Source organism: Pteropus vampyrus, unplaced genomic scaffold (genome assembly GCF_000151845.1).
Source record: "Pteropus vampyrus isolate Shadow unplaced genomic scaffold, Pvam_2.0 Scaffold125, whole genome shotgun sequence".
NCBI classification, from domain to species: domain Eukaryota; kingdom Metazoa; phylum Chordata; class Mammalia; order Chiroptera; family Pteropodidae; genus Pteropus; species Pteropus vampyrus.
Window position 1 is genome coordinate 3,983,424 of NW_011888906.1, and position 17,890 is coordinate 4,001,313.

The following is a 17,890-nucleotide window of genomic DNA, read 5'->3' on the forward strand; positions in this document are numbered from 1 at the left end:
TTAAAATGGAAAGATTTGAAGAGGTACTTCACCAAAGAAGGATATGTAAGTGGCCAATAAACACATGAAAAGATGCTCATAATTTAATTAGGAAACTTGGATTAAAACCATAGTGAGATTCTACAACACATCTGCTATAGAATGGTTAAATTTAAAGACTGATAATACTAGGTGTTGGGGAGAATTTGTAGCGTTTGGAACTCTAATTCATTGTTGGTGGGAATGTATAATGGTAGAACCACTTTGGAATAGTTTGGCAGTTTCCTGTAAAGTTAAACATTTGACTCAGTAATTTTGCTACTGAGATGTACCCAAGAGAAATGGAAACAGGTCTACACAAAGACTTTTTTTTTTTTTTTTTAATTTATAACTAATGCCTGAAAACAATTCACTTGTCTTCAGCTAGTTGACTAGATAAATTGTAAGGTATCCATCAATGGAATAACTACTCAGCAATAAAATCTAATCAACTATTAATACATCCAGCATCATAAATGAATGTCAGAAATATTATGGTGAATGAAAGAAGTCAGACGCAAAAGAGTAAATTTTATGATTTCTTTCAAATGAAACTCTCTAGAAATATAGGCAAATCTATTTGATAGTGCTGGCAGATCCGTGGTTGCTTCAGGCTGGGAGGTAGAAGATGGGAGTTGTCTGGGAATGGGCACAAGGGATGCTTTCTGGGGTCATGGAATTATGGTGGGGATTATACTTGTGCATATATTTGTTACACTTATCACACTATCTTTGAAATGTGTTTTTTTTTTTACTGTATGTTAATTATACTTCATTAAAGTTACTTTAAGAACCTATCTCTTGAAGTTTATATTTTCCAGAAGTTACATAGATAACCATGTAATCTTGAGAGTCACTGTTCAAGATTTATGACTTTGTATCATTTATAGCTTAATTTTAATAGTACCAGATCTAGGAGAATGCCAAACTGTTGCTTTTACAGTAGAATTGACTTCCCTCCCCCACTGCATGTTTGTAACACATGTCTTGGTTTTAGAGGCAGGGTAATGGGATACCTTGTCTGGGCTGCTTTGGGAAATCTTTCCTTCCAGTGGAATGTGCTGTTATGGCTATCATGCCATTTGAATCCTGTCATTGTGCTTCTTGACCAGCTCATCAAGGTAGGCAGGCAGGAGATAGCGTCTGACTCCTCTTAACTGACTCATCTTTTATGGTTGCAGATTCTCATAAACACAAAGATAAACACAAAGATCGGGAACACAGGCACAAAGAGCACAAGAAGGACAAGGAAAAGGACCGAGAAAAGTCCAAACATAGCAACAGGTAAGGATTGAACCTGCAAGTCCTCCATTTAAGAGGGGGTTGGCTGTGGCTTGGCTCACCTGGAGTAGATCTTAACTTGAGCTACAGGTAAATAGTATGGATAGCAAAGTAAGCAGAGACTGTACTTGATTCCAGAGTCACTAAGAGGATGACCTTGATAATTCAGGCCTTACTGGGGATGCCATGGTTCAGATCAGGGTGTATAAAGCAAGTATGGTAAATTTTTTTTCAATATATACCTCATTAAAAATATAATTTTATGTAAATAGCTATGGATTCATTATAACATATGATAGCATTTAATCAATTATCCAGAGAGCTTGCCTTGATAAAAGGTGACTGGATTGGAGACATGACTTTTTTTTTTCTTTTTGTACTTTTAAAGCATATAAATTAAAAATTCTTAACTTGGATTTCCATGGTCAGTGAAATTAAAAATTCTTAACTTGGATTTCCATGGTCAGTGAAATTAAAAATTCTTAACTTGGATTTCCATGGTCAGTGAGTCCCCGCAATCATATGCAAAAGATGGGGTATATGCGATTTTCCTGGAGAGAGCATTCCTAGCTTTCTTCAGATTACCAGAGGAGTTCAGCTCTCACAGAAACCAGTCACCACCAATGTAAATGAAACTCAGTAGTGCTGCCCTCTGGAATCCAAGCCTCAGAAAGATGTTTTCTTGTTTGTTTTGCTTCCATTTTTGGGTGTAGGAGGCAAGTGGTTAAGCCCAAAGATGCGTAGGGTATCTTTGGATATAGTATGACTTGTTGAAAATGAGGACTTACACTTCCGTTTTAAAGGCAGTTGGTGAGAAAGCCATATGGTATTCCATAGCGGCCTAAATTTTGTTAGAAAGGAATATAAAGATCAATCATTTATTGGAACAAGTGCCTCCAGCCTCGAGTTTCTTAGAACTGCAGTTGACCCTTGAACAATTTGGGTTTGAACTGCACGGGTACATGTATACACAGATTTTTTTCAATAAATACTGTGAATGTGTTTTCTTTATGATTTTCTTAATATTTTCTTCTATAGCTTTATTGTAAGAATACATTATGTGTTAATTGACTCTCTGTGTTATCAGTAAGGCTTCCAGTCAACAGTAGGCTATGAGTAGTTAAGTTTTTGTGAGTTCAAAAGTTATAATACGTGAATTTTTGACTGCGTGTGGGGTTAGGGGTTGGTCCCCTCTAACTCTCACTTTGTTCAAGGGTCAGCAATACTTTATTAGCTTGTTTATTGTCTGCAGAGAAGTTAAAGTGAGAACTGCTTTCTAAGTCTGTTCTTTTTATGAATCATGAGATTTAAAAAATTTTTTTAATGAATCCTTTTGAATAAGCCTTTCCAAATCATTAAAATAACCAGATTAGTTTTCTCTAGTGGGAATGTTTCTTAATGAATCAGCTGCCACTCCTGTGGTCTTTTTTCTCCATCTCTCATTCATTTCCTACCACTTGATCATCTAGTTCTGTTTTTATTACTGTAGTGAATTTAATCTCAGTAGTTAAACCAGTCTCAGTTCAAATGCATCTTCTCTAGTTTATATTTGTCTAGCTCTTATTAGTATCTACCAAAGTAGATTTGAAAGCAGAGAATATTGCCAAGAATAAAGAAGTTCATTTCATAATGATAAAAGGGACTAAATAATCAGGAGGACATATAACAGTTATAAGTGTTTATGCACTAATATCAGAGCCTCAAAATACATGAAGTAAAAACTGATAGAACTGCAAAGAGAAATAGAAAATTCATAATTATAGTCAGATTTTACTACCCTTTCCTCAGTTGACAGTATAGTATAAGCAGAGTGAAAATCATTAAGGATGTAGACTACTTGAACGTCATCAACCACCTCGATTTAATTGACACAATATTACACTCAACAGCAGAAACACATGGAACATTTGCCAAGATACACTGTATTCTGGTGCCAACCCTCCTTAAAACCAATTTGCCTTGGCTTTCATACCTCCATTCTTTTCCGCCTTCCTGGCCACCTTTTTCATCTCTTCCAGTGTGCATAGTGATTTTCTAACAGTCTTTGGCTCTCTTCCCCTGCTGCTTCTCTTGCCATTTACCCTTCTCTCACAATCTATATCCAGTCTTGCTGAACTTCTTTTCATTTTCTTAAATGCAGCATGTTTTCTAATAACCTCTACCTAGGCTTTAACACATGCTGTTACTGGTTCTGGAATACTCTATTGCCTTCTTAGTATCCTTCTTTTAGTTGAGGCTTAGACGTGACTTCTTCCAGGTATCCTTTCTGTTCACCACCTCATGTTAAGTGTCACTTCTGTTTGCCCTCTGGCACTTTGAATATACCCCTATCATAATAATTACCACATTGTGTTGGTGTTGTAATTGTCCCTTTACTTTTCCATATGCCCCACTAGACTCTTAAGTTCCCTAGGAGCAGAGTTGGAGTCTGTTGTATTCGTTTTACATCTTCAGGGCTTAGTATAATACCTGGCAGATAGGTGGCACTTAGTATATATTTATTGAATCAGTGAGTGGATGATATACACCATTTATCATCTTCTCTCTTCTTTTCACACAGTCATCGTATTTTACAGGATAGTTCCCATTGGCCATCCTATTTTTCAAACAAGTTTTTTGTGTTTGTGGTGAAATATACACAAAGTTTGCTGTTTTGAAGTGGTATTAAGTACATTCACAATATTATACAACCATCACCCATATCCATCTGCAAAACTTTTTCATCATCCCACATAATCTCCGAACCCATTAAACAATACCTCCCATTCTCTCTTACTCCCATCCTTGGCAACTTCTGTGTTCTACTTTCTACCTCTATGAATTTGCCTATTCTAGGTACCTCATATAAGTAGAATCATAAAAGATTTGTCTTTTTCGTGTCTGCCTTATTTCTCTTAGCATAATATTTCCAAGGTTCATCCAGTGAATACTGTGAACATGCAAAAGGATTTATATTCCTTTTTTCTGGCTGAATAATACTCTGTTTTACATCTATACCATTCATCTGTTGGTGGACATTTGGATTTTTTTTCACCTTTTGGCTATTGTGAATAATGCTACTATGAACATGGGTGTACGAATATGTTTGAGTCTCTGCTCTCAATTCTTTTGAGTATATACTTCGGAGAAGAATTGCTAGATCATGTCAAACAAGTATTTTTATCCTGCCTGCCATATTTATGCTTTACTGGTTAATGTGAAGTGCCAGAAAAATGAGCTTATTTTTGACCATGAAGAACTTCATCATCTGAGGAAAATGCTTATAGATCAAAGAAATGCTAATTTTTATGTTACCAGAAAGCTGTCCAAAAAGACTTAAAAAAGATAGAGGTTAATATTAAAAACATAAGCTTTTAAAAATCGATCCCTTCTTCTCTGGAACATTTACTTCACCAGCTGTAATTTACAATTGTGGGAGAAATGATTAGGTAAAAGTGGCATAAAAGGCTTTGGGATGTAAGTTTGGCCCTGTCCTGTTTTACCAGAATCTCCTTTTTAAAAATAAAGGATATGATTTTAGTGTCAATTTTTCTTGAGAAGTCCACAATAGCTTAATCACCTATCTAGGAGAAGACCTTGTCCTGGCATTCATGTGATCTTGGCTAGGTTAAATAACCTGTTTTAATTCAGCTTTCTCATCTTTTTTTGGGTTTCTTCATATTAATATATGCTTCAGAGGGGACCCATGGGAGTCAATAAGCATAAAAGCTCTTTAACTGTGAACTGTTACAAATGTGGGAGATGATATTTTGTACATCTATCAAAGCATACTTTCCCAAGGTCATAGCATAGGTAAATTCAGGAATTTCTTCTATACAATTTTGTGCCTTTTAATATTTTCTTTATTTCTAATCAGAATACTTGAGAAAATGATAGCCTCTTTGCCAAGAGGCACTGGAAAAACCTGGCCTGAATTTCTGTTTACATATGACTAAATCTAGCCTTGGATCTCTAATTCACATGTAAGTTTAAGACAATTTAAGCAGGTGATATGTTATAAGCAGACTTTTTTTTTTTTTTTTTTTTTTAAGGCGAGGCAACCCTTGGTTGACAACACAGATAGCAAGGACCTTGTCAGCTTACAATCCCTTATTTTTTAAATTTTTATTTATTTTTTAAAAATTTTTTATGCCTATAGCACCTGGTCTTCCTAGGTGGTCTCCAGGCCCGACCCTGCCTAGCTTCCGAGATCAGACGGGATCGGGCTTGTTTAGGGTGGCATGGCCGTGTACAGCAGACTTTTAAATACTTCCTGTTTGGCCTCTATTGACACACTACCTCTCTGCAACAAAGGAAGTGTATTGGTTATAGTCCAGTAAAATCTCGTACACTGTGTTCCTTTTTTAAGTGACTTCTGATCTTTCTAGTAGTTTTGGATTTATTCATTTTTATTCTTTAGCAGATTAAGGAAATCTTGAGGATTATTAATCACCTCTGAAGTTCAGAATAATTAAGATTTAGCATTTCTGTTAGAAAATGCTGCACTTTATTCCAGTACTTCGTAACAGTAATGTGTTTCTATGTTCCTTATTTCTCTACATCAATTACTTCTCATCAGGCTACCCTTAGGACCCAAATCCAGTAGGCATCTTTCTCCTGCATAGTAACCCGTACTGCATACTTGGAGTGTCAGAGGGTGGGAAACCAGCCTTTCTGCTGAGAGAGAATGGAATGTAGACCCACCCCTCAGGGGATCCCATCCTATTCCTGTGTGTTGTCCTTTATTGTTCTCACTCAGGACACAAAATAAGGGAGAAGGGGGTATTAAAGAACATTCCATCTTATCTCTTCAGTGTGTGGACAGGAGTCTGAAGTGATGGCTCAGAGTCACAAGGCAGTGTGGTGGCAGAGTGAGGGTGAGAACCCGGGGATTCTGAATCCAAGTATGTTTTTCTCCCGCTATATTATTTCTTCTAGTACAAAATTTTAAAAAATCTCCCTCCTTAAGGAAGATTCATTGTATAGCTAAGGTTTTAAAATTCCAGATCATTTCAGGCACTGCTTCTTTCTCTTCAGGCTCCAAATACATAAAGTTTTTGGCACTACAGATATTAATCTCATTAAATGAAAACACCATCTTCGACTATCTCCTGTTTGGCCTGTAACATCACAGGAAGATTTTATACAAGTCAAATAAAAATATTTTTTCTATTTATCTCTGGCACTGCTTCCTTCTTTCTGCATTTATCTTTAGCACTCTAGGTCCTTTCAAAAATATGTATAAATTCTCTCAAAAGAAACAAAAGAAATACTCTAACTAGATTCTAAGGAATCACTGGGCTTGTATGTTTTCACCAGATATTTTTCTTGAGAGGTTGCATTCTTCGCCATAAATTATCTTTTAACACTAGACCTATTCTGTAAATAACATTATTAAAAGCAATTGGGGGAGGGGTGGTTTTAGAAAATAAAGGACTATCAGATGTGAAAAACATGATTCCTCCTAGTTTTTCACTGTGTGCATCTCTTGCCAGTTTTAAACCTGGCATTCAGGCTAGAGTGACAAATTTGTGGAAAGCCAGGGAAGACAGAAAAGCATTGCTGTGAAATAGTAAGGAAAGTGCTTTTCCAGCCATGTTGGCAGCACTAGTCTATACAGCCAGTGTGAGAAGTATCTGTGAATAAGGATGCTTTTGGTTTCTGCTTTCCCTTCAGTTCCAAATCCTTGAATTAGAATTGAGAGAATGTAGGATCTTAGGAAAAAAACACTGGAAGTAAGCAACCGGTTCTCAGATTAGAGGAAATTTTTCTGAATTTAGTCAACTAGAGGTGGCTTTGAATCTTTCAGTTTCTTCTCCTTGGCATTGACTTCTGCTTGTCCAGATTCTGCTGGTGTGGTAGATCTTATCCCCAGACAGACTCCTGGGCCTCAAGGAGTCAGCGTCTGTGCATAACCAATACTTGAGTGTTTCCTCAGAGTTCCTGATGATAAAATTCATATTTCACCCAAAAGTGCTACCATTCCAGAGGTTCTAGAATGCTAGCTACTGTCTGTATTTGGGCCTTCAGTGTGTCCCAGACTAAACTCATTCTTAAAATGTATTTGTTCTTCAGATCTTTTAGTTCCTTATTATAATCAGTTTTAGCGTTTCTTCCAGTTTTTCTTATTTAGCCTAGCCTCACTGAGTTTCTTTAATACCTCAATCATCTGTTCTGTAGTCTCTGTACTTAGCAGTATTGTAGCCTTCAGTTATATTGAAAGCCCTTTTTTTGACTTTGACATGTGTATGGAATATGTATGGAAAATTAGAATCAGCATAAACACAGAGTAACATCTCTTAAAACAGGCAGTCAACACATGAACTCTTCAGCACTGATCAGAATTTCCATCATTCTCTGTCGTTGGAAAAGGTGCTACTCTTTAAGCCACCATAAAAGTCAAACCAGTTTTAAGCATTTTGGAAAAAGGTACATGTTAGCAAATCCTGAATGATGATGAGCCAGCCTAACTGATCCCAGATTGGCTTCATTTTCTACCACTGGCCAAATCCTGTTTCTCATTTCTATGGCACAGCCTTAGACATGCATCTGTATCACAGGATTTTGTCCCTGAGGTGCATTTGCTACTTACTTTAGGTAGATTCCTAGGAAAGACTGGCTCTGGGGCTTGCTCTTTGCCAGCACTCCTGCCTGTGTGGGGTTATGGATGAAGGAGAGGACTCCCAGTCTTTCACTCTCTATGTCCGGAGGCAGAGACAAGGAACAACACCTGACAAGTAGGTATGATGTTAGCATTGTGTTCAGAGGTTCAAAGGGCTCCGTAAGAGTTGCCTGTGGAATAGCTTGTACCACAAGATGTTCTTAACCCTGAATCATCTGAGCTCACTAAGGATAAAAAGTTAAAACCTGCTCTTTTACATCTAAACGGTTGGGAGAGTGAGTTTTCTTTGGAAAGTCAAATTGATAGTTTCATCTCATTCTGGTCTACAGAGGGGTTAGTACTACTCTTGGAGGAACTTTAAATTTCCTGAATAGATTTCTCTCTGGTTAGCTGGCAGAGGAAGTATCTTGACTTTCTTTTTTTTCACTTATCTAGGGTACCCTAGGTACTGTCACATTGCCTTGTCATTTATTGTCTCTTTTCCCTGATCTCTGTTTTGTGTGTTAATAAACAGCAAAGCTGGAAACTGGAAGGCTGTATGTACTCTTACAGGTGCCCATGCCTTGATTGCCAAAAGGCTAGAAAGCCAGTTTTGTAGTGAAACAGACTAATTCTAAGAGTTACTTTCTTCCAGAAAGAGAACAGGCTGAGGGGTGGAACATAAAGGAAGGTAGAGTGTTTCTAAACTTAGATTCCTGAATTATAGTTTTGTGGAAAGACAAAATGAGGAGCAGCTATCCCAAAGGTTTCATCATTTCAAAAATCCAGGATCTCTATTCGAGAAAGTTTCTACTTGATGGTAAAATAAAGTTTTGACCTTAATGTCAAATCTCAGACTGCTATGTATTTATCTCTAACGTTAGTCTACCTTAAATAGTGGATATCAATTTCATGGAAATGTGAAGTTCAGAAGTGCTCTAAACTTGGAGATGAAAGTGCTGAGTTTAAATCTTAACTTCACTTCTTCCTAACATGTAACTTTGATTAAGACTGACCCACTGGCTCCTGTTTCTAAATCAGTCTAAGGAGAGAATAAAACCTACCTCACAGGAATGTTGTGGGGATTGAATGAGATGACGTATGAGAAATGAGAAAACAAGCACAATGCTTGCTTAGAAACTGTTTTTTTCCCCCCTTACTTTAGGAGGGGAAAGGTATTTTCATTCATCAATATTATAGATGTAATTGTTCTAAACTTCTTTAAGTCAAAAACTTATAGATGACCATTAATTTCTTTTATAGTTAATGTTAAAACCAACTAAAACAACGATTGTATAATGGAATAGTGATATTACCATACATTTTGTTGGTAGTATCAAAACCATGCGCTTTTGATTTCATATGTGTAAACTCCTGAAGGATCAGTTGTAATCTCAGCAACTTTGCTATTTCACCCATCATTCTAAAGCTGGAGTTGTTAATGCAATAGGGAGTCATTTTCGTACAAAGGTTAGAATAAATTTTTTGATAAAATGTTGTATTTTGGTAAAAACAGATTTTGAGAATACACTGAGTTAGAGTGACATGATAAAGATGCTGAGAACAAAAAGCGTAGTGGGAAAACTTGATCTCTATGTGCCTCCAGGCACACTGGAGCTAAGCAAAGAAAAGTTTGCTCATGTAGAAACTTGCTTTTTCAGTGTGTGGCAGATCTAAATAACCTAATGAGAGCAACATAGAAGAGTACATAAACAAGGGAAAGAGGACTTCCTGCCCCTGCCACCCCCCAATCTGTGACAGTCCCTAGATCTTCCCTAACCTGTAGTTCTGTTTCTGCTGGCCTCCCCACCTCTGCCCTCCTGGCTAGATTTCATAGAGTGTCTGCTTATTTATTACCCAAACTCCTGTCTCAAATTGGATCTCCTTTTGTGTACAGACACGTATGTGACAGCAGATGCTCTTCTGATCCAGGTTCTGTGGCTCTCACCTAATTGATTGCCATCATTTGTTTCACCCTTTTTGGCCTGCGATGTAGCCAAGTATGCTGGCCAAATCACTTTAGAGCAGACTTCATGGGGTGGACATAACCTAATGAGATCATTGCTGGTAAAAATCTATTTTTTCCAGGCTGAAGGTGTTAAATGTGACAGATGGGAAATACAGTCTATGGTGGGAAAGGCTCAAGAGCTGATGCTGCCTATAGATAGGCCTGACTGTCTCTGTCAGCTGGGGTTCCTGTCAGCCATTTTGTGCCTAGGGCTGAACCCCAATTCATAGCACTTGAATTCAGTCTCCCTTTTGTTAACTTGTGGCATGTATTGGTTGATGATATGAACAAGGTTTCTAAACCGTCTGGCCAGTGCTCAGAAGAAAACAGTCATCTAGTATTCCACCACCTTAAATTACAGCTGTGATTTTTGTTTATTGCCTTTTTAGTCTTTGTCCACATGAATGTTTTTATATAATTGCAGTCATTTTGTATACCTCTGCATTGTTCTGCGCCATTTTATACATGGGACTTGAGTGTCTGTGGATTTAGTATCTGTGTTGGGAGAGGGTGGTGTGTCCCCCTTGATACCAAGGGAAGACTATGTTCTTTTTTTTTCATTTGTCATAAAAATTTTCCATGTATATTTGTAGAACTCATAAATTATAGCACATTAGCTATCTAACTTGGTATATATCACAGTTTCTTCCTCGTTACTCACTAAGGTTGTATCTAGTTTCTTGGTGGTGGTTTGTTTTTGTTTGCTTCTTGTTGTGGGAAACATAAAAATGAACATCTTTTTGTAATGTTATTTCCCAAACACATTTCCAGGAGCTAGATCTCAGGATATGAACATTTTAATGGCTTTTGGCTTTGTAACGTCACATTTTGTTTTCCAGAGGAGCAATGCCTTTTTAGTGCTACCAGTATGTCCACAAACCCCTTCAAAAGCAAGGCTTTTAAACATTCAACACAGGACATGCCTTTGCTTTTAGTTGCATCTTTTCTTATTGGAGGAAAGGACCATGCAGGATATCTCAGTCCTGTCTAGAGTAACTAACTTTTCCTAGTTAAAGCTAGCAGGAAATGTCTGTGGTATTGAGCTGCTTACTGAACGAAGTCCTGCCTTGGCTACATGTATGGTAGGGCTCAAGTCTGGCATAGAGCCACCAAATAATTTTTGGCGAGTGGTTTTTACCCCCTTCATATCAGATGTGAAAGTTCGAGTTAGAACTTTTATTATAGTTTTTTGCTGGTAGAATATTGTACAGTGGGGCTTACTGTATATAGTCTTAGTCACTTAAAAAAATGTCCAGGTTTGTTTAGAATGGCAATGTTTATCTATTTGGTTCCTTTGCTCCTTTGAAAAAAATAAAAACATCAAACAAGGTAAAGTCCCGTGTAGCCAAAAGCCTCTACTTGAACCTTCGTTTCCATGGTTCCTGTTATCTTAGGGTATCTTGTGAGTTGATCTTGTAAAATGAACCCTGTGGTCCCTATTCTGGACTAATTAACCCTTTGTGTCTTATTTTTCACAGTGAACATAAAGATTCTGAAAAGAAACACAAAGAGAAGGAGAAAACCAAACACAAAGATGGAAGTTCAGAAAAACATAAAGACAAACATAAAGACAGAGACAAGGAGAAACGAAAGGAGGAGAAGGTACAGAACTTTGCAATGGGAGGGAAGAGGGTGCAGGATGTACTTTTCATTTTATTTACCTTTTAAAGCAGGTAATGAAAGTACCTTCATTATATAGTAAGAGCCCTTGGCCTTTGATGAAAAGGTCTCTGTCAGGAGACTTTAGAGCCAACCATAGTCAAACTATGAAAACCAGAGCCCTTTACCACTGTATTTACAGTATCAAATCTCTCCATATCATTATTTTACTTTATATGACAAATGGATAAATTGAAGATATAAGGTTTCTAGAAGTGTCAGTTTTTTTAATGGGGAAAATTAACTCTTTTGGAGGGAGAAGGCTTACTGCTATGTTGGTCATGTGTGAATGAAGGTTCTTGAGTGAAAATTTGGTGATGCTGGTGCCTTTTCTGGCTTTTGATTTCAACATAACCAGTACAAGCCTTCTCAAAATGGCTAGGCAAATCTGGCTGCGAATGAGTAGTGTTTTATTTTAGTTTTTAAAAAAGTAACATAGCTACTTCATGAATTCAGACAATATGAAATAGAGAATGTAGTGAAAAATAACATTTCCTTTTTTTTTTTTTTTAAATGCCTATAGAACCTGGTATTTCTAGATAGTCTCCCATCTAAGTACTAACCAGGCCCGACCCTGCTTGGTTTCCGAGATCAGATGAGATCGGGCACGTTCACGGTGGCATGGCCATAGACATAACATTTCCCTTTTATCCTGACTGACTGGCCTCCATCTTTCCCTTTCCAAAGGCAGCGCAATACCAGTTATTTTGTATTCTTCCGGGGGGGTGGGGGTGGGGGTGGGGGTGTGTGTGTGTGTGTGTCTCTTTGTGTGTGTGTGTGTGTGTGTCTTTGTGTATACATGTGAAGATTTCTGAAAGACCTAGAGTATCCAGCAGATCTAGAAAACGGGGAGTTGAAGGAGGAGAATGTTAATATACTTTGCAGAGAAGGCAAGAAGTAGACTATTTCTTTTTGTTTTGTTTTTTAATTTCCTCTGTACTGCCAAGGGCAAATCCTTGAGAGGTGGAGTAGATTTACTAAGGAAGGGGGACTTGCCATAGTTTAAAGGTTAAAATGGTCATTTTTAAGGGAAAAATTTCTCAGTGAATTGGACAATTCATCCTCAAAAATTGTAAAAAAAACAAAAACAAAGACAACAAGCCTTAGAATAATATGAAGATCTTCAGTTCACCTGTTAAACGAGAAAAGTCCGTCTGTGATCAAGAAGCCCTAAGAGTTGAGGCCTAATATTCTCAAAAAAGAGAGAAGCTTCTTCAAATGTAGTCCTTTTAAAATACTCATCAGTCACTATTGTTTTACCTTTCAGATTAGAGCTTCTGGGGATGCAAAAATAAAGAAAGAAAAGGAAAATGGCTTCTCCAGGTAAGACTCTTCTGCTTTTCTTTCTGTGTGTGTGCCCCGCAGGCTAGCTGCCCAGGTTGTATTGTTGCCTGAGTTTACCTGAAACACACTGACCTGGCCACCTCCCAGTTTCCAAGGAAGTCAGCTCTGACCGGAGTTGGTCTAAGCCACCTTGAGCATTTCTAGAGTGCCATTTAGCGAGACTGACCAGTACATTTCCCAGAAGTTATTTTGGATATAAAAGGTTAACAGGAAGAAATTCTTAAAAATTGAGATATAATTTACATACCATAAAATTCACCCTTTGAGTGTATAGTTTATTGGTTTTTAGTATATTTCACAAGGTTGTGTAACCTCCCCATTACTGCACTATCTAATTTCAGAATATTTTTATCATCCCCCCCAAAAAACTTCATACTCAGTCAGTAGTAATTATGGAGTTTCCTGAAAAAAGCCCTACTCTGAGTTTCTCCGTAGTAATATTCTGAGGCTCAGACATAGATGCCTACTTGACCTACATTTTCGGGATTGTTGTAGATTTGAGTAGAAATGTTATCTCTGTTCTAGAAGGAGAGGAAAATACGCACAATCTAGAGGTCACTTTTCCTGTGCTATTTTTGACCTTATGATTCTGTTTTCCTCATCAGCCTCAACTCCCTAAAATAAGCCCGAAAGTCCCCTCTAGTTTCAAAAAACGAGAAGTTTTTGATCATACGCTCTCGCTCACCTTCACCAACAATAGAATGGATTTTCTAGGAGTTGTTGGAAGAACTGTTTGCATTATTGACTAGGACAGAGTGTTTTGAGAGTTTTGCTTCCTTGAAACTTTGAACTTTCAGTTTCGTTTGAGAGCATTTTTGAAAATTGTGCCATGTCCTCTGGGTCCCTTAGACTAGGAGAAGCAGGAGCCCTCTTCAGGCATGTTTCGTAACTGTTCTAGGAATGTAGAATGATAAAATTCAAGAATCATTAGAGCTGTAAGGACTCTGGACTTGGTGTAGTCCTGGATTCAGTTTCAGACTTTATGGGTTAGCAGATTAGAAACACACCCTTTGAATCAGTGGTCTGTGTATTCACTTGCTGGACTGCTTGTTACCTTGCTTGTGTGTCTTTGCAGAGAATCCAGATGCTGCACTGGGTGGAACTAGTTTTATGGTAAATTGTTTTAGAAAAACTTCTTTTGGCCTAGTAACCTTTGCCACGTTTTTAACTTCACCTGTGACGATGCTAAGATCTAGTATTTACTTAACTAGTTGGATAAATGGCACTGTTTCTTTCTTTGTGGTGCAGAACTTTTGGAAATTTTGGACCCTTGGGTCTATGTTGGTCATTTCTCTGGTTGTGGGGAAAATAGCTTTAGAGGCTGGCATTTGGGGAGTGTGCAGAAATAAGAAAAGAAAGCTCATTTCTTTAAACATTCGAATTCTGTTGCAAGCAAGGGGATCCAGTATGCTTGAGGGAGTGAGAGGGGCGTGGCATTGTCTATTCTTAAAATCTGATGAATATCTTGACTTTCCTTTGCTGCAGAGTCTGGAAGCTTATCCTTTGGACCCCTTAGAAATGAGATGTTTCCTGTCCAGAGGCCATTCCCTATACCGAGTTAGTTAGCTCTGTAAGTGCTTCTGGCTGTAAGCAGTGAGGTTCTGATGAGATGTGCCAGGCCAGGGAACATCCCAAGGCTATGGTGGTTTCTGATCCCATGGTTTTTTCACTTGTTCCTTCCACTGTTTGGTTCAAGATAGTTGTCTAACAGAATCATCTTTTTTATATTCAGAAGGCAAAATCTTAATAAAAATAGGGCAAGGTACTCTTCTGAATATAAAGTAAGTCAGCTAAACCTAAGAAGAAATTTAATAATGAATAAATTTGGCTTAGGATAAATTCAACTTGTTCTGGGCCTCTCATTTAGCATGTGCCCTTTTGTTGTAACGTCAGCTTGGTTATTTTCTTATGTAACTAAGGTTATTTTCCCTTACAACTTTAAGGTATGAAGTTTGGGAAATAAATTTTTATTCTTTTCCTTATATAAACTATATTTTTGCTTTTGGAGGTCTAGAATAATCAGTTCACATCATTTGTAGAGTCAGGTATAGAGTGTAACCCTTAGGTGAGTTGAGGAAACAATTTAAGTTTGTTCCTGTTGTGGTTTGGGTCATGTTGGCAAAGACAGCTAAGATTTAGTGGAAAAGAATACTGACTTAGAATAAGGAGCCCTGATCCTACGCCTTGATAGGCCTGTTCATCTGTGAAATGATGACAGAGCTATCTACTTCACAGAGTTGTAGTGAGAATCAAATGAGAAAAAGTGCTCATGAAAAACCTTTATAATATATACAAATTATGTAATTATCCTTATATTAGCTGCTTCTTAGAGATTAACTTATCCCTTCTTTGGATTACTTAATGTAGATGTTCCAACACTCATTAACTAACAATTTTTTTTCTTTAGTCCACCACGAATTAAAGATGAACCTGAAGATGATGGCTATTTTGCTCCTCCTAAAGAAGATATAAAGCCATTGAAGAGACCTCGAGATGAGGATGAGTGAGTATTTCTTATTACTTCGATTTTCGTAAACAAAAAGTTGCTTAAAGAATAAATGTGATATATGTGTTCACAATACACAGGAAAAACTGCATTAATTGACTTTTACTTACTTGGAATTTGTGAAGAATGGACTGGGCGACTGATTTCTCTTTGAATTATGAGAAATGGAGTTTGCTAAACAAATAAGTATTTTACCTGAGGCTTAAATGGAGACTATATATAGTTTTCTTATTATTTTTTTATTAAGGGTAATGCATATTATAAGAATTTCAAATAATACAGAATTCATGAAGCATATTTATTTATTTTAAGTTTATCATCACTTAACCACAGGTAAGTTTTCATTGTTAAAGTAATTTCTCCTAGAATCTGTACCTGTCAATGCATTCTAAGTGAAGCTTCACTTAGAATAAAATTGCTCTTAAATAAAACAGTTATTTGAAGCTTATATGTACCTCCTTCTCAGGTATAATTAGCCAGGTTAAATTCTGTTCGTTATTTTCAATCTTGTATAGCTTTTTATGCTCCAGGAATCTATAGAAGATTTATGGTAGAAAGTGGGTGGGAAAGGAGGAGAGAAATACTTAGCAAACTCACTTGTATTCATTCAGAATTCATGCAGAATTTCTTGCCTCCCCTTTTGAGCCAGTAATTACTTTGTGGTAGCCATTGTTGTACAGTAGGTTCCCAGATTTCCATCTTTTAGTGGTGTCAAAGGGAAGTGGAATGGAAGGGTACATATGTACCCTTTCAGGCCAGCATACAGTATAAAGTTGTTTGTTTTGTTCTATATAGGGCTGTAACGATTGGGCCTTGGTCTAGCCTTCTTTACTTTCTCCATTCCTGTTCTTGACTGTAGAATACCCAGCCAAGAAAAATAGCAGCCACACCTGCCGTGCAGGTCTCCAAGAAGAGTTTGGAGGTCCTAACCCCGTTGGTGAGAACTACTGAGTCACAGTTGTGTTAACTGCATATTCATGTTTCCCTTTCTAGTGCTGATTATAAACCTAAGAAAATTAAAACAGAAGATATCAAGAAAGAGAAGAAACGAAAACTAGAGGAAGAAGAGGTTAGTAAAGAGACTTAGGCCCTTTGAGGCTTGAGTTCGGAATAGGGAGTTTTCTGTTAAACAGCTTTCGAAAGGCAAATGGGTTTTAGGAATTTAAATGATCTACTGTAGAGGAAAAACTCTTAACACATATGCAGTGACTGTGGCACTGTTAGTTTTCAGATCTTTCTTAGCCTTCCTGGGTGTCTACCCATAGCTATGCTGCCAGATGATGTTCTTAGAGAAACTACGCCATCTTTATACATACAGAGGAAGTGTTAACAAGAAAGCATATTTGGCTTAGAATCCAGGGAAAACTAAGACCGTTTTTAGTGCTCTCTCATATCTCATAAAGCTTGTTCATCACTCACTTTGGGTAACCATTTCTATTTAAAGTCCTTTAATGGGTACCCCTTGGCCATAGGATGAAATCCAAGCTCTTTACCACAACTCCTCTCTCTGGCTCCCAGTCTGGTCCCCGCATCTTGTACCTCTCTTCATCTTGTGCCTCTTCTCTAACTTACTTTGTTCCAGCCACACTGACCTTCCGTGTCTTTTTTCCCCACACCACCTTCTTTTGTGCTTTCGGACTTTCTGTAAGACATGCTGTTCCCTGTGTCCAGAACACACATGCTCTTCTTCTTTCTTCTCCTGGCTTATAACCTTCCTTAATCTCTCAGTTCAATTCAAGTACTTTTCTATTTGATGTTTGTAGTAGTTTTAAAATACAACAATATGATACCTTGTTTCGACACTATCTTATAATAAAGAGTTGTTAGCAAGTAAGTCAAGAAAAACATGCCAGAAATTCACAGGGGTTTTAATCTTACACAGTTCTCCTAAGAAGAAGGGGTTGAGTGAGTTTTAGCTCTTATGCTGCATTCGAGGTTGGCCACTGTCTTGGTCACAAGTGTAAAGATGATAGTTTGAAGTATCAGCAGTAAAGATAGTGAAAGTGAGGGGAAGTCTTAAGAGTGTACTATATCATAGCAATAAGAATAATATTAATAATTAAAATTAAATGTAATAGGTGATCACTGTGTCCAGGCACTATTCTTCACACTTTGTATATATCATTTCATTTAATCTTTAGAACAACCTTTAGAAGTAAATATTGCTACTATTATCTCCATTTTTCAGATGCAGAAACTGAAGCATAGAGAGGTCAGATCATTTGCCTAAGGTCACACAGTTGCTTAAGTGGTAAAGCCAGGGTTTGATCCCAGGCACTATGATTCCAGAGCCAGCACAACAGCTACCATGCTATCCTCCTGGAGGACTTTGCTGATCCTTTAACTCCACAGAAGGGAGAAGAAGGGTTTTTGATGAATTCATATTAAGAATATTAATGAATAGGTGAGCCATAGAGAGATGATCGGGTCCTGGATTTAGAGAATTTTAGTTTTTCTGACAACTAGTCTATCCTTGCAGAGATTCAAGTTTATG

At 37.4% G+C, this 17,890-nt stretch overlaps 1 protein-coding gene and 1 pseudogene across 1 annotated transcript in view; one reads left to right on the top strand and one right to left on the bottom strand.

Moving 5' to 3' along the window:
• Positions 1-17,890, top strand: part of TOP1 (DNA topoisomerase I) — a 78,644-nt gene that overhangs the window by 26,377 nt on the left and 34,377 nt on the right. The window contains exons 3-7 of the mRNA XM_011366609.2: positions 1,200-1,302; positions 11,366-11,489; positions 12,814-12,869; positions 15,298-15,393; positions 16,390-16,465. Of these exons, the coding sequence (XP_011364911.1) occupies positions 1,200-1,302; positions 11,366-11,489; positions 12,814-12,869; positions 15,298-15,393; positions 16,390-16,465 (455 nt within the window). The remainder of the gene's footprint in view (positions 1-1,199; positions 1,303-11,365; positions 11,490-12,813; positions 12,870-15,297; positions 15,394-16,389; positions 16,466-17,890) is intronic.
• On the bottom strand, positions 12,061-12,179 carry LOC111743974 (annotated as a pseudogene).